Below are 22,285 nucleotides of genomic sequence, written 5' to 3' on the forward strand. Positions count from 1 at the left end.
GTTGAGTAGTATTCCATGGTATACACATACCACATTTTATTAATCCTCTCATGTATTGATGGGTATTTGGGTTGTTTCTACATCTTTGCAATTGTAAATTGTGCTGCTATAAACATTCTAGTGCAGATGTCTTTATTATAGAAAGTCTTTTTTTCCTTTGGGTAGATGCCTAGGAGTGGGATTGCTGGATCAAATGGTATTTCTATTTTTAGCTCTTTGAGTTATCTCCAAATTACTTTCCATAAGGGTTGTACTAATTTACAGTCCCACAAGCAGCATAAGAGTGTTCCAATCTCTCCACATCCACGGCAGCATTTGTTGTTTTGGGATTTTTTGATAGAGGCCATTCTCACAGGAATTAGGTGATATCTCACTGTAGTTTTGATTTGCATTTCCCTAATGATTAGAGATGTTGAGCACTTTTTTATATGTTTGCCTGCCATTATTCTGTCTTCTTTTGAAAAATTTCTGTTCATGTCCTTTGCCCATTTATTAATGGAGTTGTTTGATTTTTTCTTGTGTATTTTCTTAAGTTCTATATAGATTCTTGTTATTAGTCCTTTATCGGATGTGTAGAAAGCAAATATTTTCTCCCATTCTGTAGGTTGTCTATTCACTCTAATGATAGTTTCCTTGCCTGTGCAGAAGCTTTTTAATTTGATCATGTCCCATTTGTTTATTTTTGTTGCTGCTATGATTGCTTTGGGGGCCTTCTGCATAAATTTTTACCTAGACTGATGTCTATAAGAGTCTTCCCAACATTTTATTCCAGAATTCTTAAGGTTTCATGCCTTAGGTTTAAGTCTGTTATCCACCGTGAGTTGATTTTTGTGAGAGGTGAAAGGTGTGGATCCTGTTTTGTCTTCTACATGTGGCTATCCAATTTTCCCAGCACCATTTATTGAATAAGGATTCTTTTCCCCAGTTTATGTTTTAGTTATCTTTTTGTTCATAAGATCACTCAAATTTGAAAGTTTGAAAAAAGTGCATCAAATCTGGATACCACTTGAAAAGGGGACAGTGTGGCAAGCACCAATGAGGTTACTTGGAGGAATATTTATGTATTTACACATAATTGGAGTAATAATGTATACTATCTCTTTTGCTTTTACTTATGTTGGAAACTAGTAACTTTATGTAAATTAGTGGCTTAATGTGCTCAGGGAATTGATTCCCTATAAATGCAAATAATATTGTAGTCTTTACCTAATTCAATTTTGTAAGAAATAGAAGGAAGGAGTTACCTATTGAATGTGCTGAGGTGCTTTCCTTTTAGTTAAAGCAACTCTTGGTAACAACAAAACTCTATTTTGTCTCTTGACAGTAATTTGGTGTTTTATTAAAACTTGCCAATGGGATACAACAGTTGGGCATGCTGGCTCTGCTTTAGCACATTTATTACATTATACAGAAAGAAAACAGAATTTCCTCTGCAGGCAAACAGTTGTATCTGTGTGTTTTCTTCACCAAGATATTTAATTTGGACTTGTTTTAAAATATAATCTAAATATAATTTTACAATTTAGTGGGCAACTATTTTTATATGTAATATTTACATATAATATTACACATAAAAATATCTTCTGTTCTCCAATTAAGCATTTATATATTACATATAAATAATATTCACATATAATATTTAAAGATATATATTTGCCTACTGCATTATAAAACTACATTTATATATTATAAATATGCATACACATGCACACATATATACGTATACACATACACACAGACACATATAAATTTGTATATATACATGTGCATATATGCACACATATATAAATGTGCATGTATAGGGTGTGTGTATGCGTGTGTATATACATATACACATATATATAAAAGAAAGAGAAACAGCATGGAAAAATGTAAACTAGATATAAACTAGTTTTATAGTTAGACTGATCTAGGCTTAAGTCTAGATTTTACATCACATACTGTTAGGACAACTTGGGAAAATTACTTAAGTTTTCTTAGGCTATTTACTCATTTATAAAATTGGGATAAGTATTCTCAAGATATTTGAGAGGATTAATGAAATGTAATGAAATGTCTAATATAAAGTGCTCAGCACAAGTAAGGATGGCATACACCTGAGGCACCAATCAATAAGGAAAGCTAACACGTCACCAGAATAAATTGAAAATATGGTACAAGTTAAACTGAGCTCCTGAAAAAGGTTCCTTGTGTAACTGGACATTTGTGGTATTTCAATTTGCACAGAAGTAGACAGCGCCCCCAAGTGGAAATTTAAAAAAATCACTCCTTACAGAGTTGACCCATTCTTCTGAGCAAGGTGTAAATAACATAGTACAACTGTGAGAGCACACCAAGGAGGAGACACAGCTGAAGTTGTTTCAGACCTGCAGCTATCTCCAACTATAAATATGAAGCACAAGGTTGTGTGGTATAGTGCCATCTTCCAATAACAAATGAGTTTATCATCTAAATTATAATTCTTTTAAAAATCATAAGTTTCAGGCCGGGCGCGGTGGCTCACGCCTGTAATCCTAGCACTCTGGGAGGCCGAGGTGGGCAGATCCTTTGAGCTCAGGAGTTCGAGACCAGCCTGAGCAAGAGCGAGACCCCCGTCTCTACTAAAAAAATAGAAAGAAATTATATGGACAGCTAAATTAGCCAGGCACAGTGGCACATGCCTGTAGTCCCAGCTACTCGGGAGGCTGAGGCAGTAGGATTGCTTGAGCCCAGGAGTTTGAGGTTGCTGTGAGCTAGGCTGACACCACGGCACTCACTCTAGCCTGGGCAACAGAGTGAGACTCTGTCTTAAAAAACAAAACAAAGAACAAAAAATCATAAGTTTCAGTTACAGAGCCTTAATGCTGCTCATTGTTAAACTGATTAATGAAGATATGTTATTGCTTTTAGGCTTTTCACTGTGTTTTGTAATTCCTTGAATAAATTCTTCATTTCCAGAAGTTCTGTTTCATTTTTCTTTAATATTCCAATTTCTTTAGAGAGGGTTTCTTCTAAGTCCTGGATTTTTTGTGTGGTTTCTTTGGGTTGGGTATCCATTTTCTCATACATATCATTGAGTTTTCTTATAATCCATGTTTGAAATTCTTCTGTCATTTCAGCGTTCTGAATTTGGTTGATATCCATTGCTAGAGAGCTAGTGTTCCCCTTTGGGGGTGTGCTTTCAGTTTGATTGTTCATGCTTTCAGAGTTCTTTCACTGATTCCTTCCCCTCTGGAGCAGCTGTTGCTTCTTACCTTTAGATTTGCATTTACATAATGATAAGCCCAGTTTAGTCTCTCAGCCAGTAGGGGATGTTTGTGGGTGAGATTTGACCACACCCTGTGTGATGAGTAAGAAAATGCAGTAAAAGGGTATGCAATTGACCTCTCTGTCACCAGGTGGTGCTTGCCAGGAGGGGCAGGCTGCAGTGTTGTTTTTGGGTCCTGTAACCAGCTCTCATTCCTCTAGAGAAGCACTCTAGTGCCTCAGCTGGTGGGTAGGGTCCTGGGACTTCCATTTGTGTCCTTATTCTCCACCTCAATGGGGGGAGGTGGGGGAGTGAGGCTGGGTGGGGCTGGGTTGGGGGAGCCTGCCACAATGCTATTAGCAGGGGTCAAAGGACTGTTCTCTGCTTCTGGGCAAAGCTGCCAGGGAAGGGCTGAAATGGCCCCATTCAGCCAAAAAGTCTGTGTGTGGAGGTGGGGCAGTCTGAGACCTGCAGTCTAGAGCAAGTCTCGCTCGTTTCCACCCTCCCCTATTCCGTGGTTTCTCCCCTGACTCTGCCAGTGGGCAGGACCTCAAGCTAGCGGAGTTCCTCTGACTGTGATGCAAGCTGGGAGGTTCCCGGCCCAGAATGACAACCTGAGCTGGGAGCATGGCCCTCCTGTCGGGGGAGAGTTGCTCCTCAAGCACACTGCAGCTAGGACCCATTCTGATCTTCCCCTAAAGGCATACACACCTCAGTCCCCCCTTTTGGCCTCCCCCCAGCACCGGCCATGCAATGGAGACCTGAGTGTACAGGATCTGGCCTGCAGGCCTGTCCCCCAGGACCTGGAGATCAATCTCTGACCCTGCCAGGGAGAAAAATGCTGGTCTCAAGTCACCCACAGGGTGCCCAAGCTGGATCAATGTCTCTCCGTCTCAGGGTTTGCCCCGCTCTACTGGAGTCACCATGCAAACAGCACCAGGGAGGGCTGGGGAGTAGGGAGCTCACAGTCTGAGTACCCCTCAGTCCACTGCAGGGCCCCAAAAGGAAAGGTCCTGTACCCTGTGGATGTCTCCAGATGGTGGCTAAATTGTCTTTCTCAGCAGCCTCAGGTAGGGGAGGGGAAGGAGAGAATGAAGCAGTATGGCGCCTGCCCATCAGCTTGGGTCTGTGGGGTGGGACGTGCCCCAAGGAAGCTGGGAGCCTGGTGCCCTGTCCACAAGAGGCTCACCGCTCACTGGCAGCAGCCATCTCTGGGCTGGTGTCAGCAGGTCTCTCCAGCAGCTCAGGAGCCCACCAGCACTCCGAGATGCAAGGGAGGGGAAATTTAACTGCTCCACCTACCCTTGTCTCTGGTCTCCAAGCCTCTCAGGGTTTAGACCCTGCCAATGCCTTTGTCCTTCCATTTCTGCTCCGAAACCTCTTCCTATGAAGTCTCCTGTAGGTTCAGGCACCCTTATTTCTGACCTTCATCTGATCTATGTTTGTCTGCCTGTTTGTTTATTTCATTTTCATATAAAATCTTTCCTTCTTGTAAAGACACTCTGGCTGGAAGTGTTTCCCATCTGCCATCTTGCCTCCCCCCATTCAATAATTTTAAAGTCATAGTTTGGTAAAAGTTAGTTTAAATTTGTTTCTAGTAGTTGAACCTACTCATAGTTTCCATCCCTACTTATCTAAAGATTTCTTATGAATTAGCATGAAATACATTACATTTTTCCTGCATATACAAATATTTTTGCTTAATTTGTTAATGTGGAAAATTATATTGATAAATTTAATAATTTAAGCTATCTATGGATTCCTGAAATACATGGCTACAGTGTATTTTTAGATTTTTTGATACACACATGAATTTGATTTCCTCATTTCCTTTAAGATTTCTGTATAAAGAAATTTTCCCTTTCAGCACTTATCATGTTCTGGTATCAAGATATACCTCAGATGTCAAGTTTAACAAGTGTTCTTTCTTGTTTTTTGTTATTAAAGAGTTTGTATAACATACAGATTATGTGTTTCTTGAATGTTTGGTAAACCTTGCCAGAAACTCTGTGGATCTGATATGTTCTCATGAGAATAAAGGCCTGCATTTTTTTAACTACATATTCTATTTCTTTAATGGTGGTTTCTCAACTCCACCAATTTTTAATTAATTTTTAGAAATGCTTACAATTAATGTAAATTTTCAAAAAAAATAGCATTCATAATATTGATATGATGTAATTCTTTTCTAATGTCTCCTGTATCATTTGTAATATTATTTATTTATGCCTTCTCTCTTTCTTAGTGAGCTTTTCTATAAAGATTTGTCTATTTATTAATCTTTTCATAGAACATAGGTTTTGCCTTTTTGATCTGCACTTTAGTTTTTTATACTGTATTAATTTCTACTTCTACCTGTATGATCCTATTCCCTTTTCCTAGATTCATTTCATATGCTTTGTTAGCTTATTAAGTTAAATTATTTGATTATTTTTTAAACTTTTTAAAATTAATTAATTTACTTAAAGCTACAAATTTTCTTCTCTCACCCTCTTAAGCTGCATTACGCTGTAGAATAATTTGTAGCTATCACTCACTTCTAAGTATTTTCACAATACTCAATTGAAATTTTACTTCTTACTAATTATTTGAGGAGTTTTTTTTTTCACTTTCTTAACATGTGTAAAGAGGAGGCAAGAGAAAGAAAGTTGATGACAATTTTTTCCTTAATTTGTTTTTTAAATTTCTAGTGTAACCCCATTGTGGCCAGAAAAATGGCCTTTATAATAATCATTCTTTGAAATTTTTCAGACTACCTGAGTGGCATAAAAATGAACAATTTTACACTCTTTCCCATCTCAGTAAATGGGAACACTATTCAACTAAGTTGTTTAGACCAAAACTTTGGAGGTACCTTTGGTCCCTTTCTTTTTTTTATACCCCACATCCAATCCATAAGCAAATTCTATAATTTCTACATTCTATATACAATCTGACCACTACCTACCACCTCCAATTCCTTTTTCCAATTTCTTCTAAGCCACAATCATCTCTTATCTGGCTTATGCAATAACCTCCAAATTTGCTTTCTGGCTCCTTTCTTTGTTCCTTCCAGTGGATTCCCCACAACACAACTAGAATTATCTTTTTAAAAATGTATGTCAAATGATGTTTTCCTGTGCCAAAAATCCCCTTGGCTTTATATGTTATCCTGAATTTAATCCATGCATTATGTCAATTTCAATTTTCTGGTTGTGACACTGTACTAAAATCATGTAAGATGTTACCACTGGGGAAAACTGGATAAAGCGTATATGAGATGTTTCTATACCATTTGTCACAATGGCATGTGATTTTTAAATTATCCCATAATAAATATATTCTTTAAAGAGAATGAAATCAATAATAGGACATGTAATTAAAGACATAAACTAGGCATTTACTATTATTTGGTTCCCCATATTTAACATATGCCCAAGCTTTGATTTAGAGGGAGAAAAAATATCATTTCATAAAGCTATAAAATTGAAAAAAAATGACAACATATGAATTTTACAACATGTCATATGCTCATTTGTGTTGTGTCAACTTGGCTAAGGCTAGAAACTAAATTTCCCAGAATTTCCTTCCCTGTATGGTTCCAAGTTAGAGTTGGCCAAAATAGGAACTCTACAAGATTTACAAGGCAGAAGGGAAGCAGAAGTCATTACTAAGAGAAAGTATTACAGTAAAACACAATGACTGACTCAGATGTGCCCAGAAGGTCTTAACTTGTCCTCTCTTTCCTCCACTCCGTAATGAGCTTATATTCCTGATTGCTGCGTTTGATGACCAAGAGCAGCCCCATTCCTGCCAGCAGGTGCTTGGCAGAGCACTCACAGAAGTGGTAGCTACATAGAGAAAACTGCTATCTACAGATGCCTCCATAAGTCTCCCTCTACTATGCCATTGTGGTGAGATCAACGGCAATGGTTTTTGGAGATTAAAATGTTGATGTGGATTTATTATGTATTAACTGGTCACTCACGTCTTAATTATGTTCCCCAAGGTACTCTAAAAAATGGCACTCCCTTGATGAGGAAAGCACCGACATCACTGGAGTCCTCAGTTGTGGCTCTTCGCTGTGCCTGGGATATCTGTGAAACTTCCTGCCAGTAAAATAGGCTCCCTGGATTCAAAGGGGATAATGAGATCCAGGAGTTATGAAGTCCAAGTGGTGGCATTTATATGCTAGATATAAGATTTGGCATGAATTCTATTAAAAAAAAAACTGGGCTGAAGCAGTAACCAGAATGATTTGACTTGCAGAGACCTTTGGCATTGACTAATATATAATTATGTTTCTAGGACTGAAATAGGTGGGAAGCTTTTCAAAGTCATACTTAATTTGTATAAGTGGAAAAACTATAGGTCTGGTAAAACTAAGTCTGTCTTGAATTACCACAAGAGAGAGTCATGGCCCCTCAACATATTTCTACCCTTGAACCTGTTTATAGACCCAGAGCCTCTTGTAGAAAGTGAGGATAGGTCCTTCTAAGTAGAGACCCTGCTACACTTTCAATAATTTACAATGCAAATATTCCTCCTACCTAAACCAATTTACCAGTTGACTATGCATTGAGGAAAGGAAAATAATCATATTTTTTTAGAGCTTATGGGACAAATAACTAATCCCTGGAAACCTAAATTGCCATGGTGGTCCACCAGGCTGGATAGAGCTTAAAGAGGAGACCAAGGTCTAATCATCAATGATATTTTGGTTCAGGTTCATCATAAAGTTAGACCAATGAGTTTCCAAAATTATCCTATGTTTATTTCCTCATTTCTGAAAAGGAAAGTTTGAAGAGCCATACTCAACAACTTGTAGAATTCCCACACTGGACCCTGACCTGTGGATTGAAGACTATGACAAGATGTGGCTGCTTCATTGGAGCAAATCAACAAAGCTTCTTTTTTTCTAGTTTCAGACGATTGATCTCATAAACATTTTTTCTCTATACTTGTTAGTAAGAACCACCAGCAGCAGTAACACGGTGTAATACCCCTTCTTAGGGCTGTATCAACTCTCCATCCCTCTGCTAAAATGTAGTCTACCAGGAAAGTGTTTGCTTCGCCACTCTACAGGACGTCAAGCAAGCCCACCACACAGATGATATTGTGCTTGTTGAACCTGATAAACAGAAAGTAGCAAATACTCCCGATCTGTGGTCCTCAATCTCCACCCCCTCCCCCCCCCGAACCCTGTCTGCACAGCAGGAGGTGGGCGCGGGCGAGTGTGCTCAGCCCCACCTGCACCCACAGCCGCTTCCCATCCCTTGCCTCACCGCCCCAGCCCCGCCTCCCTGTCAGATCAGCAGGCATCAGACCCTCATGGGAGTATGAACCCCACTGCAAACTGCGCATGCGAGGGATCCAGGTTGTGCGAGCTCCCCACGAGAATCCAAGGCCTGATCTGAGGTGGATCTGAAGCCGCATCGCCGCCGCACATCCGTGGAAAAACTGCTCCCTGGTGTCAAAAAGATTGGGGACCGCTGAAGATATGTCAAAACATATGCATGCCTGGGCTGGAAGAATTGACCCCATAAAAATTCAAGGGTATGCCACATCTCTGAAATTTCTAGGGATCAGTGGTCTGGTGCATAGTGAAATATCTCTTACCAGATGAAGAACATTTCTGCACACAGCATCTACTACCTCTTAGAGGTGGACATCTGTATTTTGGTTATAAGTACCTGATTTGGTCATCTTACTTCAACCCATTTACCAAATAACCAAATAAACTGTCAGTTCTGAGTCAGGCCCAGATCAAAAGGAGGTTCTGCAACAGAACCAGACTGCCGTTCAACCTGTCCTGCCACCTGGGCAACATAATCCAGCAGACTCAATAGAGCTTGAAGTGTCTATGGCAATTAGGAATCCTTAGGGAAACCTTTGGCAGACCCTTATAAGTAAATCACAGTGCACCCCTCTTGGACTTTGGAGAAAAGTTTTGCTTTCTCTGCAGAAAATTATTCTCCTTTTAAGAAACAGCTTCCCCTTCTTACAGTGTCCTAATAGAGTTCTAACACTTAGTATTGGCCATCAAATAATCACGTGACCTTATTCAAGTTCACAGGATGTTGTCTGGCTGGCCGAGCCTTATGTAGCAGCACACCATTAAGTGGAAGCAATAGATGGGCTCTTCCCCAAAGGTTTTGAAGTCACAAATAAGTTGCATGAAAAGTAGCTTAAATGCCCATGGCTCCTATTCCTGCCACATTGCCTCCTCTCTCTTATGTAGAGTTGTCTATGACAGCAGAATAAAAAAGAACAATCTGATACTTCTTCACAATGGTTCTGAGCACTATTCTGGCACTATCTGAAGTAGACAGCTGCAGCACTACAGGTGTAGCCTTGAAGGATAGTGGTAAGGAAAATTTTTCCGATGGAAAGAACTTCAAACTGTGCACCTGATTGTTCATTTTGCCTGGAAGGAGAGATGGACAGAGGTACATATCTAGAATGAGTCATGAGCAGTGGCTAACAGTGTGGCTGGCTGGTCAGCAGCTTGGAAGAAATATGATTGGAAAATCAGTAACAAGGTCTGGAGAAAAGGTCTGTGGAAAGACCTCTCTCCAAATACGCACAAAATATGAAGATATTTTTGTACTATATAAATTCTCACCAAAGAGCAACCTCCAAAGAAGAGTATCTTAATAATCATATGCACTAGGTGACCCATTCCTTTATTTCCATAATTGCCCATTTGGCTTATGAAGAGAATGATCATGGAAGCAGAGATGGAGCTGATGTATGGGCTCAGTAACATGGACTTCCATTCACCAAAGCCAGTTTGTCAAGAGTCACTGCTGAATACCCAAACTGCCAAGAGCAAAGATCAACACTGAGCTCCTGAAATGGCACCATTCCCTGGAGGAACCAGCCAGCCACCCGGTGACAGGTTGATTACATTGGATCACTTCCATCATTGGTGGAGCATCTCTTTGTTCTCACTGGGGAAAAAAAAAAAAAAAAAAAAAAAAAAAAACCACTTATGCTGGATATGATTTTACCTTTCCCACTCTTAATGTTTCTGCTAAAACCACCACTATCTGGGGCTTACAGAATGGCTTATTCACCTTTATAGTAATCCATACAACATGACCTCTGACAAAGAAACTCATTTTGTAGCATATGAAGTACAATATTGAACTCATGCTCATGGAATTCACTGGTGTCATCATGTTCTCCTCATCCTGAAACAGCTGGCCTAATAAAATTATGGAATGGCCTTTGGAAGACTCAGTTATGGCACCAGCTGGTGAAAGCACTTTATGGGGCTAGAATAATGTTTTTCTGGATGGAAGATAGGCTTTGAATCAGTAATAAATATGTAGTGATGTTTCTCCTATACCCAGGATTCATGAGTCTGGGAATCACAGGTAGATATGGGAATGACTCCTTTCATATTAGTCCTTACGATTTGCTGATAAATATTTTTGTTTCCTTTCTCTAAAATTTTTGGCTTTTTTGGTTTAGAGGTCTTACTTCCCAAAGGAGAAATGATTCCATAAGAGCATACAACATTATACTGGAACCTGAAACTACTATTGGCTATTTTGGGCACCTAAAGTCACTGAAACCACAGGAGAGGCAGGTGATAGAATCTCCAGTATGCAGGAGAGCCCCTAGAGTGTCATTTCGTCTCTCAATATTTCATGGTAAAAATTAGTGGAAAATCACAACAACCTAATAGAGACAGGACTGTCAACGGCACAGACTCTTCAGGAATGAGGATTTGGGTTACTCTACCAAGTAAGGAACCACAATTAACCAAGACACTTTCTGGGAGCAAAGAAAACATGAAATGGGTAGTAGAAGGAAGTTATAAATACCATCTCTGATCCCATGACAAGTTATGGTCCCATGACCAAACATGACAGCACTAGTAAATAGAAACATTTATTTCTTCCTTGCTTCAAAGTAAGTATATATATTTGCGTGTGTGTGTGCATGTTTCCTCTTTTCCCAATTCCCTACTATAACAAAACTGTTATTAATAATGGTTACCTGTATCTCAGGATTAAATTTATATGATATTCAAAGGACAATTTGACTAGGTAAAAGAGGAATGAGCAAAACCCAACATAGATAAATCACTTTGTGGGTCCTCTTTTGGGGAGAGGGTTAGCATGTTTTTATTGTACAGAGGATTGTTGATGCAACAACAATCTTAGGTAAAAGAATTTTGTTTTTGCACGTATTCCAAAGTAAATATGATTAATATAAGTGAGTATGAAAGCCATGCTGGCAAAGAGTAGCCTGTACTGGACCAGGCTAAGTCAGTTTGCCTAAGACTAGGAACTATTAATACATTTCCCAAAATTCCCCTTCCTGTATTTTTCAGAGTGAGAGTTGGCCCAAAAAGGAATTATGGTGAGATTTGTAAGGTAGAAGTGAGACAGAAGTCATCAAAATCAGATTCCCAGTGATTTCCAGGATGTCCTCACTTTTTCTTACTCCACATCCCACTTTTCTTCCTGCCTGCAGACCCCACTACTCACAGTGGTGCGGGCCCACTACCAGGTGTTTACTCGCATACCCACAGAGCTAGTAGCCACACAGACACTAGCTTCCCACAGACCCCCTTCAGAACCTCTCCTTGGGAATATTTGAGTGACTGGGCATGCTGGACTGCACAGATTTTCTGCAAGTTCCCACTCGTCCACCCACACCAGTGCTTCCAGCTGATTAGTTAGTGTCTCTTTCTCTGATCTGCAATTTTCCTCTTCCAGACTTTCATTTCCCAGCTCCTCCTTTACTTGTGTTAGTTCAAATTTCTATAACTCCCTTATTTCCATATACACTGACAGGGACTCTGTTTTCCTGTCTGAATTCTGACCGGTAAATGTAGCATGAGCAAAACTATGGTTTTGCTGTTCATTTTCTTCAGAGAGCCCTTGAAAGAATCCAAGTAACATATACAGTAATATGTTATGAAAGTGTGGCTCACCTATGAAAGTCTGTACCTAAGCCTGCATGTTCCTCTGGTGATGCTAGCCCTGGGTTCCACATCCATTAACCGGATTAAATGCAATTATAATGCTCCTTGTTGAAGGATTGCCACCAGGGGGCAAAGATATCTTAATACAAAGTACTAACAGTGAGAGTTATTTATTTAGCATCCAGTATATAAGCGTTGTTGTACTCGGCAGTTTATGTAAGCTATCTTTTATCTCTATGAATCTCACAAGTTAGTTATCATTATCCTGTTTTACTGAGAAGAAACCAATGTCCAGAGAATTTAAGTAACCTGCCCAAGTCATACAGCTGGTAAGTCCATGCTGGGTCTCCTCAAGTCCAAGCAAGTGCTTCTTCCAGGAATATATATTGGTATGTACTTGATATCCTTCTTCTATGTTCTCTTTGAGCCCTCTTCTTTTTCCTCATGCACATATATTTCCCATGAACCTCGACCAGTCTGAATCTCTTGTAAATCATGCACTGTGTTCTCTCTCTTCCATTTCTGCCTACTCCCAGGAGGCTATCACATTTAAAAAATTCCGATGAGCAAACCTGTACTGTGTTTTATTGACAAATAATGGTTGGGTATTTTCATTCACATGGTCTTAGAATTGAAATTCATTCATTCATTTATTTAAGAAATATTTATCATGATTCTAATTAGCTACTGAACTATTGAGTATTAATACTGAGGATGTAATGAAAAATTCCATCAATTGCATCTCTGATTGATATTTTCTACCTGGTATTTTCAATGAATACAGGATACATTATCATACAAGGCAGCCCATTTCACTCTTGGACAGTTGTTAACTGTGAAAAAAATCATTCTTTATGTTCTTTTGAATTCTCGCTCCATAAAATTTTTATCTTCTATGCCCTCTACATGATACAGAATAAACCTAATTCATTTTTGTCATGTGGTAGCTCTCAAAATGTTTACCTCTCTTCCTACCCACCCCTAATTAGTGGCTTAGGAGTTCAGGCTTCAAGCAGTACCCAGAGGCATAAATGTCAAGATTACAAAGACCTCACTGATGTACCAACATTGTCAAATAGCTGGTTGCTTTTGTACACATGACAATAAAGATTGTGAACAATTCGAGGAGAGATCTTTTATTTTAATCATCTTTTTATCCCTTGTATCTAGCACAGTGCATGGCACAAAGTAGATGTTTAATAAACAGATGTTGAATGACTGAATTCCTAAGCTAATTCTTTCTTTTCTGTCTTTATTTTAATTGTCAGTGAAAACCTTTTATTTGAGCACCCATTATGTGTCAGACACCCACTGTACAAAGCTGAGAAGGAACAAAATAGACATGAATCCTTCCTCAGATCTTACCATCTGGAATTGCTGAAGTGAGTACAGTAATTCCACTCCGGATGACCCATACTGTTAATCTTGGAGATGGACAACACCACTGCTGAGCCTCAGTTTCCTCACACACTACTTAGTGGTTGGACAAATGACCTATTCTATAAGATTATTTAAGTCCTTAAATTATTATAAAGGGTATGGGATGTATAAGGCATCATGTAAATTAAGTTTTAAGATCATAAAATTATTTTCAATAGTTTGAATACTGCCCCAAATGGATGTTCTTTCCAGTTCAAAAGTAGTTCAGTTTCGCAAACAGATACATGCACATCATTATATAAACCACATAAATAATCCAGCAACTCTATGATTCTTGTTTTAAACCAGATCTCTATTGTATAATGTAACTTCCTTTAGAGCACAATATTTTACCCTCAGTATCCTCTATGGGATCTAACACTTTTCAGAAGAATAGCATTCAGTAAACAGATTAATGCAATAGAAACAACTTAGGAATCACCAAGGATTTTAACCTGAATAGCATTTAGGAGATGCAAGAACCCCATGAAATTGTATGCAAAACTGTGTATCTGTAGGCCATTTTGTAGAGTTCTTCAGTTTTATCAGAGTCTCAAAGAGATCTATTATATAAAATGGTTTCTTACTGAGTATACATTAATTGAATATCAACTACTTGCCAGGCATTGTACTATTTAGGTTTAGAATCTAAAACGTTTTTGTAATTAATGAATACTGAGTGCATCAAAATTTTACAAAATTTGGTTTCTCACATCCACGCCTTTAAAATTAATCCATAATCTACTAAACATGTTTACATCCTAAATCAACATCAATTACTCTACAGTAATTTAATATGACATTTTCTGGTAAAATATGCTTTGGAAATATATTTTTAATGGCTTCATAGAAAAGCCTTCATGATAATAGAACCAATATGACTTTAGTGTATGTCTACATAGATACTTATATATATGTGTATATACACACAGAAGTACATATATATAATTAAAGAAATCCTTCTAAAAGTAATAATAATTAAAGAAATATTTAGCGAGTCATGCTGCTCAAATTGTTTAAACCACCTCTAATTTATCAACTGTCTTTTACCACAGCTGGGTTTCCATTTATTCCTAACAATAACAATGAAGCAACTGTCCTTCAAAAAAATGATGGCATATAAAGAAAATTTCATAAACTTGTTTGTAAGCAGTTTCCTCAGGGACTTTCCACTGACTGAAATAAATAGCTTTCAAATGTTCCAGATGGAAAACACAAAGTATTTTTAAAATCTCAAGAATACCTCTAAAATTTAATGGCAATTTTTCCCCTTTGGAAATCTTGTATCTCTCCTCAATGCATTCAGCATTATCTGTTTAGATTCAGTCAATATTTATGTGAGCAGGTGTTTTAGTTTTCTGAATAAAATTATTTTTACCTTTGAGAATGGCTGTCATATTCCTGTCCAAAACATATATGGATAGGGATATTTCCCCAGGTACAGGGGAAAGCACACTTAAAGATTAAAATTTTCATCCACAATAGATGTGCACTTTGCAATATGAGAATTTTAATGTAGCATGATCCAAAGTGATTATTTCAAAAAACAGTTAGCTTATACTATTAGGAAACTGCATTTCTAATTCATGTACTCTGCAGAACTGAGTTGCAATTAGTGATAGTGACCAGAAGATGGCGAAGTTTCATTTCCTAAGATTTACTTTACAGGCCTTTGTGTAAATCACGTTATCTTTAAGAGAAATGTTATTTGATAACACTTGTTTTTTCATAAATGGCACGTAAGAATAAAAAGACATTCATAAAAAATAAAAACTTAAAAATTCTCAAAAGTTTCACTTATTACTAATCACTTATCTTTAAATAAAATTTGAATTAACTTTTCTGTGAACAAGGAACAAAATAGAAAAAAAGTTTTAAAATAGTAATTACTTAGAATTACCTAAATTATTCAATTCTTACTTTTGGTTCATTTTGCTTTATGCTCACAGATATATTTTACAACAATAAACCCCACTTTTCAATAAAATAAAAATAAGTATACTTTTAAGATAGGAATTTTTAAAATGATAAGTTAGAGAAAAAATTCATTCAAGTAAAAATATTTCCTGAAGTAGCTTTATTCAAGGCACGTATTATACAATGTTCAAATGCTTCTTTCACTTAGTAATTGCTAAAGAAGGATCTTGAGATCTAAAGTCTATTATATTGCTTCTAAAAAATAGCATTTTTAAGTCCTGGTAATCCACTTACATACATATTTTAGTACATTAATAGATATGTGTGTGTGTGAGTGTGTGTGCGTGTGTTGCATGCTTACACAAATACTCCAGAAAGGGAAAATGGACAGATACATTACAAATTGTTCTGATTCAGTCTGGAATACAGTCTACCACCAGTTATTGCATCTTTACTGGGAAGGTAGGAAGAATCCCTAATCATCCCTGAGAAGGCATAATCCAAAACTGGCCGAAAAGGCAAGGCAGGTACCAACCCAGGCGTTAGGTAGGGTGACATAAAACCAGATAGCCCTCTTCTTGGAGAAGAATATGCCAGCCGTAATGGACTGATACCTAGTCTAGAATTTAAGCTGTAGAGACTTGAATCACCTCCATAAGAAGCAGAACTGGTCTGAAGAGGAGAGAAAGCTGATTTATTACCTAGGGTTCCAAAACTAATTCCAGCTAAACTAAAATTTGAAGCTCTCTGAAAGGCTATATTTTCCAGTTCTCCTGAGCTTGCTAGGTTCCTGGTATCTGGCTTGTGTTCTTTCCCATTTAAAATCTGTTCAATGGCTTGGACCACATCCCCTTTGCAGAATTGTAGAATTCCTTCTAGCCGGCTGCGCCTGTAACTTGGAAAAATCTTAGTAAGGATATCTAGAGGATCTCTTGGTCTTGAGGACACTGTGGGAAGGCTGGTTCTGGTAGCAGTAAAGTCTTTGGCACACTCACTTTCATTTCCTGATTCCAGATCAGAGGATGATAAGGACCTGGGACTCTCTTCACCTTCTGATTGCTCCCCAGGGTAAGGAGATAGGATGCTATCCTGCTTCTTTGAACATTCTGAAATAGATGACTTGATGCTTTGTTTCCCAATGACACCATTAGACCCAGGAGATGATCCCAGGGAAGGTTGATGGGATTTGGAGATCAGTTCTTCTTGTCCACTCTGGCATGACTCACATTTCCTCTCTTTTTGTCCTGGAGAAGAGAGGGGAAAAAAAGAATCAAATATGGGGAAAATTTCCTAGAACACGGTACTACTCATGTGAAAATAATGCTGGATAAAATAATTCTTTCACTCATAATATAATAGTAATATTTATACACTCTAAGACATTTTAATGAATAACTCAAATTTAAAAGATAATTCAGAAATGCAGGTACTAGAATAGTGGGAAAATGCTATTTCTTATGTCATTTCAGAATCACAAAGATATACAACATATAAATGCAGTTGCATTTAGGAATTAGAAGATGGGAGTCAATTATTACCCAAATGTGTTAACGTTAAGAAACACCAATATGGCACACTGTTTGTCCTATCTTGGCAGTTTGGGATCTTCCTAAATGTCACCCAAGTTTTTGTTATCTAAGTGATATTTTTTCACAATGACACTATTAAAAAGAACTCAATAAAATGGTTAGGTTTAGATAATAAATCTAAAAAAAGAATCATCTTAGTTTGAAATGAATATTCTATTTAATTGCTAATGCTAAATTTCAGCAATTGGTTTTTTTATGCTCACATTTCAAGTTCCAATTAAGTTACCTTAATAATGCTACAAAAGACCAAAATTGTTAATTTCATTTCAAATTTAAACCAGTAATGACTATTGTTGTATCAATCTCAAATCATACTAGAGCTTGCATAATTTGTTTTATGTGAGAGATTACATTTATATAGACTTGGTATTTTTTCATAATCCTTCATGAAGGATGCACTTTCTTTTACAGCCCCTGAGAAATATCAAGAAAAGATTTTAAAACAAAACTGTTTCTAAAAGAAAATTATAAATGCCACTATTACAATCTGCATGGACCATCAAAATATCTCAAAAACAACCTATTAGGCATTTGCTTCAAATCATACCCATCCTCCAATATTAAGGGCATTTTCTAAAAATATTTTTACATGAAGATCTGGTTTTACTATCCCAACACACTGAGCATATTAATAAAACAAAAATATTTTAATACTCATTTGCCAGGCTAACACCAGGAAAATAAAAACAATGCACATATTCACTAAATAACTTTTACTTTGGCTTACATTTCCTCTTACCCTATAGATATGTTTTATACATCTAGAGGTTAGGGTAAATTGTTAAGTGGGGGTATTCTGTCCAACTTTTTTTGGACAAATACTGCCCAAGGCAGTGATTTTCACCATGATTTGCAGTACTCTCATGTTCCCTCCAGTTTTCTTAAGAACCAGTCCTAACTTCTAAAGACATATCTATAGTTTATTTTAAAATTAAAGAAAGTATGTACAATTTAGCACTTTGAGGGTCAAAATGTCAATATATCAAGTATATGTTGAAAGAAAGGATGTTGCTACTGTAAAATTACAAAGACTCCGTAGTATTTTCAACTTTAAATAATACAATAAAACTTTCCTAATGAAGTGTGCCAAGTGGAGATAGATTGCCACTGGTCTTCCATTACATTTTACTTAAAAATATGATTCACTAAGTATGCCCCCTGAACATGTAAAGTATGGAAATTTCATCTCTATAGCAATTTATGCATAGAATAATTTCTTGTTATATTGTACCCACAGTACAACATATGAAGTGAAATACCAATTGCATAAGGTATCAGAAAATAAGGTGTCTTTAAAATATTGTGATACACCATTTATATCCTCTCAACTCCCATAGCTTGTTTTACTTCTATTGCATTTATCATTGTATATTATGCCTTGTATTGTAGTTTTTGGATACATATAGTCTGTCTTATTTTGAATATAAGGTCCTTTTGTGTAGGAAAATCTTATGCACTTCTGAATCACTGTTAGTCTTTGTCTAATGAATGAGTAAATAGACTATCTTACTACAGTTCATTGCTATTGTGTAAAAGGAGGCAGTCAATTTAGAAAGCCACTGAAGTAGCCTTTCAAAAATTGGTTTGCTTTTCATAGAGGGTTATCTGAGACAAAATAAAATAAAATAAAATAATTAGTCCTATAAAACAGTACACTTTAGTACCAAAAAAAACCACATAAATCAATGTTCTGCAGGGAGCTGTCAGCCAGATTTTATTATTGGTGTAGTTTAAGGAATTCTAAGTTTTACTTCCCTTTTATAGCAGGTTTTACTTAAAACTTTACTCTTCAGCACTCCTCGATCTTTCATGAGAAACTTTTAAAGTCTATTTTATCTACTTAAATAAACTAGAACGTGTGCAAAAAGTTGGCATAGGTAAGCACAAAATTATATGTACTTCATTTCAATACAAAGAATAGTCTTTTTTGAAAAGTACATCTGCTGCAATTTTCACAATTCAAGGAATGTTTCTATAGAATTAATAATTTACTGTATCATTGTCATATAATTTCATATAGTACAACCTGGCTTGGACTTATACAAAAATATTGAAATGACATTTTCACTGCTAGAAGGCCCCGAGGAAGGCTATGAAATTCACTAAAATACAGTAGGATTTACATTGGTAGGAAAAGTTAATTTGGGATAGTTTTTTACATAGCCAATTGCTTTGCAGTCAATAATTAAGAGAAAAACTAAAACTCCTTGGAAAAGAAATCTCCAATATTGAACTCTGAAATTCTCATCAATGGTATTACAGAATAAATTTCACAAAAAGATTTATAGGGAAAGGAGGGGGGTAAATATGCTTTGGTAGACTTCACTCTCTTCCCTAACTTGTAGCTGGCGCCAAACGTTTGCCCCAAAGGTAAAGACCTGCATCCCCAACCGTCAGTGAGTTTCTAGGCACGATCAGATTAACTCTGGTTTTAGAGCTGAAAACAGCACAGAGCTCAAAACACACCACTTTCACGAAGTTTCTCACTCATGCCCGCTTGAAGTTCTACACACACCGGGAAAGTTAAATCAACTTGCGCGCAAATCACTCCTCAGGCGAGTTGCTCATTTGTGATCACCGCCGCTTCACTTTTACGTTATCTTATCCTACCACCTAAGGGAACGTGAGCCCTGCCAAAGTGAAGGTGATGGGTCTCTAACACCCTTATTAGCGTCCATGTTACAGAACTTTTCCCCAGAACTTAAATAAGTGCTTCTTTAAAAATAAAATTAAATAAATAAATAAATAAATAAATAAATAAATAAAACTTTTCCCGCCCGCCTCGAGGGTGCGGCTGCTTGTTTCAAAATGTTTCGCTTCAGAACAACCGTTTTCTTGTGCAAAGAGCAAAAGGAAGGATCGACTCACCTTGTTTTGCCCCAGGATACTCTTGCGGGAAAACCTGGAAAGCGGGGGTCGCCAGACCACAAGCTTGACGCAGCGCACAGCGTCCCAGCGCAGGCCCCGCCGCGGGGCCGCCGGCGGCCTGGGGCTTTTCGGTTCTGCCGCAGCCTCCAGGCGCCGGACCCCCGGGCCCGGGGAGGCCGGGACACAGGAGCCTCTGCAGCCCCCGGGCTTCGCTCTCCTCCTGCGCCTGCTGCCGGCGCAGCGCCACCTGGGCGGCCATGACGCGCTGGCGCTCGGCGATCAGCGTGCACTTGGCACACGCGCAGTCCCGCCAGCGGCAGAAGCGCTTGTGGCCCTTGAGCGCCGACACCACGCCGTGGTTGCGACAGCGGGCACACTTGGGTGTCCGCGGGAAGCCGCAGCCCACCGCGCCCACGCCCCTGTCCGGCCCGGGAGCCGGCGGGCAGCCTCCCCCGCCGGACGTGGCGGCGGCGGCGGCCGCTCTCAGAAAGAGGCCGGGCGGCCGCAGGAAAGCCGGAGGAACGGAAATCCCCGGAGGTACCGGCAACGCCGGGGACGGGGCCGCAGGGGCCACGGCCAACAGCCCGGGGGCCGGGTGGGGTCGGCCGCTCCCGCCGCGGTCTCTGCTGACACTCAGAGACTGCTCCATTCCCGGGAAGTTTCTGGCGAGAAGCAACTAGCAAGTGCGCTGTCTTCAGCTACCCCTGCGGGTCCGCGGACGGGGCGGGGGCGGGGGGCGGGCTGTGCTCCCGCTGCGCCCCCCACCCACACACGGACGGAAGTTTTACACCCTTCCTGCCCAGAGCTGGGACGACCGGGCGCAGGCGACGCTGAAAGGCGCAGCTGTCCGGTGAGCCTCTCTTAGGGTCCCCAGGCGCTACGTTAACGCCCCTAAGCTCTGCGCGGCCTCTGAGCCCCGGACGGCGCGGCGGGAGAGGCCACCCCGCCCACCCAGGCCCCGCCAAGGGAGGCCCGGGGCGGAGAGCGGGGGCCCTCTGGGAGGAGGGCGGGGGGAGACGCCAGAAACCGGCCTGCTGGGCTGCAAATTCTCCCCTCAAAGATGCCCTTTTCTCCCATTTGCTTCCTCATGACTTCCTCAACTATATCTTTATGAAATAGTCGTCGAAGCCTCTCCCTCTTAGGGCCCCTCTTAAATGAAGCAACATTTGAAGTGCTCCTTTCCCCAGTGCCATGCTTCTCCTAAGCAAGTTTGAAGATTTACATGTTGACCTCTCCCTGTCCTTTGGTTTCCCACACGAAGTCTTCATCGCCACAGTATGGCAGGCTACAAATTTGTTTCCCACAGGAGAGATGCCTTATTTTAAATGGGTTTTAGGAGTGCGTCAAAACAATGGATAAATCATTAAGGGAACTGAGGCACATTCAGATTTTTCTCTTGTGCATTCTCTTTATACATACAAACTTGGATTGTGTGTATTATATTTTGAAATGTCAGCTGCTGGAAGAAGTCGTTGTGAGTATCTTCTCTGGAACTACTTATAGGTAGCAATTGTGTTAAAGCTGTTTCAAAAATACTTCACATGTCTATTGTGAAGCATTGGGGAAGGTCGTTTAGGTCAGCGATCCCCAACCTTTTTGGCACCAGGGACTGGTGTCATGGTAGACAATTTTTCCAGGGATGGAGGGGTTGGGGGCGGGGGAAGGCGGAGCTCAGGTGGTGATGCAAGCGATGGGGAGCACCTGTAAATACAGAGGAAACTTCACTCACTTGCCTGCAGCTCACCTCCTGCTGTGCACCCCCTTCCTTACTAGTTTTGTGGAAGATAATTTTTCCACAGATGGCAGGGCAGGGAGGGGGATGGGGAGTGGTGGGCAGCGGAGGTCTGCGCCCAGTCCCTAACAGGCTGCAGACCAGTACCAGTATGTGGCCTGGGGTTGGAGACCTCAGGTTTACATCATTCTTTAAATATGCTGTCATAAAATATGTTCTGGAAATATGCATTTAATGCCCCTAATTGTAAGAAAAGATCGTAAGGCTTTTAAACCAAAAGAGCATCTGAAGCAGAAAATTCATGGAATTTATTCTTCATGGAAAGGAGAGTCAGCACTCTGTCAGCTCTTCAAGATAATATCCAACTGCCTTGACGGGCAATGCATATTCTAGCCCAAAGATGGCTAATGGTATTTTTACCACTCCACCTATTCACATTCAGGGCAGACATTGCTGTTTTATCGGGGCTTTCTCCTGCCTGGCCATCTACACCATCACTGCCACCATCAAATTCCCATACAGACACCTTATTGTAGAGGCTTTCTGCCTTTCCCAAGTATTGGAACAACCCAGAGGACTTTTAAAGATATAGATACTCCAATCTAGGTATA

At 39.4% G+C, this 22,285-nt stretch overlaps 1 protein-coding gene across 1 annotated transcript; it reads right to left on the minus strand.

Annotated features, from left to right (window-relative positions):
* Positions 1 to 15,770: 15,770 nt before the first annotated feature.
* On the minus strand, positions 15,771 to 20,626 carry DMRTA1 (DMRT like family A1). The gene is made up of 2 exons (XM_045562568.1): positions 19,943 to 20,626; positions 15,771 to 16,729 (listed from the first exon to the last, which is right to left on the minus strand). The coding sequence occupies exons 1-2, from the start codon at positions 20,589 to 20,591 to the stop codon at positions 15,882 to 15,884; spliced, it is 1,497 nt and encodes a 498-aa protein (XP_045418524.1). The 5' UTR covers positions 20,592 to 20,626; the 3' UTR covers positions 15,771 to 15,881.
* Between the last annotated feature and the right edge of the window lie 1,659 nt (positions 20,627 to 22,285).

Source organism: Lemur catta, chromosome 10, assembly GCF_020740605.2.
Source record: "Lemur catta isolate mLemCat1 chromosome 10, mLemCat1.pri, whole genome shotgun sequence".
NCBI classification, from domain to species: Eukaryota; Metazoa; Chordata; class Mammalia; order Primates; family Lemuridae; genus Lemur; species Lemur catta.

What these genes read in the sequence shown, in the direction of transcription:
- DMRTA1 (XM_045562568.1), bottom strand. Translation starts at nt 20,591, where the DNA reads ATGGAGCAGTCTCTGAGTGTCAGCAGAGACCGCGGCGGGAGCGGCCGA. An exon ending in GTATCCTGGGGCAAAACAAG is followed by an intron (nt 16,730 to 19,942) that starts GTGAGTCGATCC and finishes TCTCTTCTCCAG; the next exon opens with GACAAAAAGAGAGGAAATGT.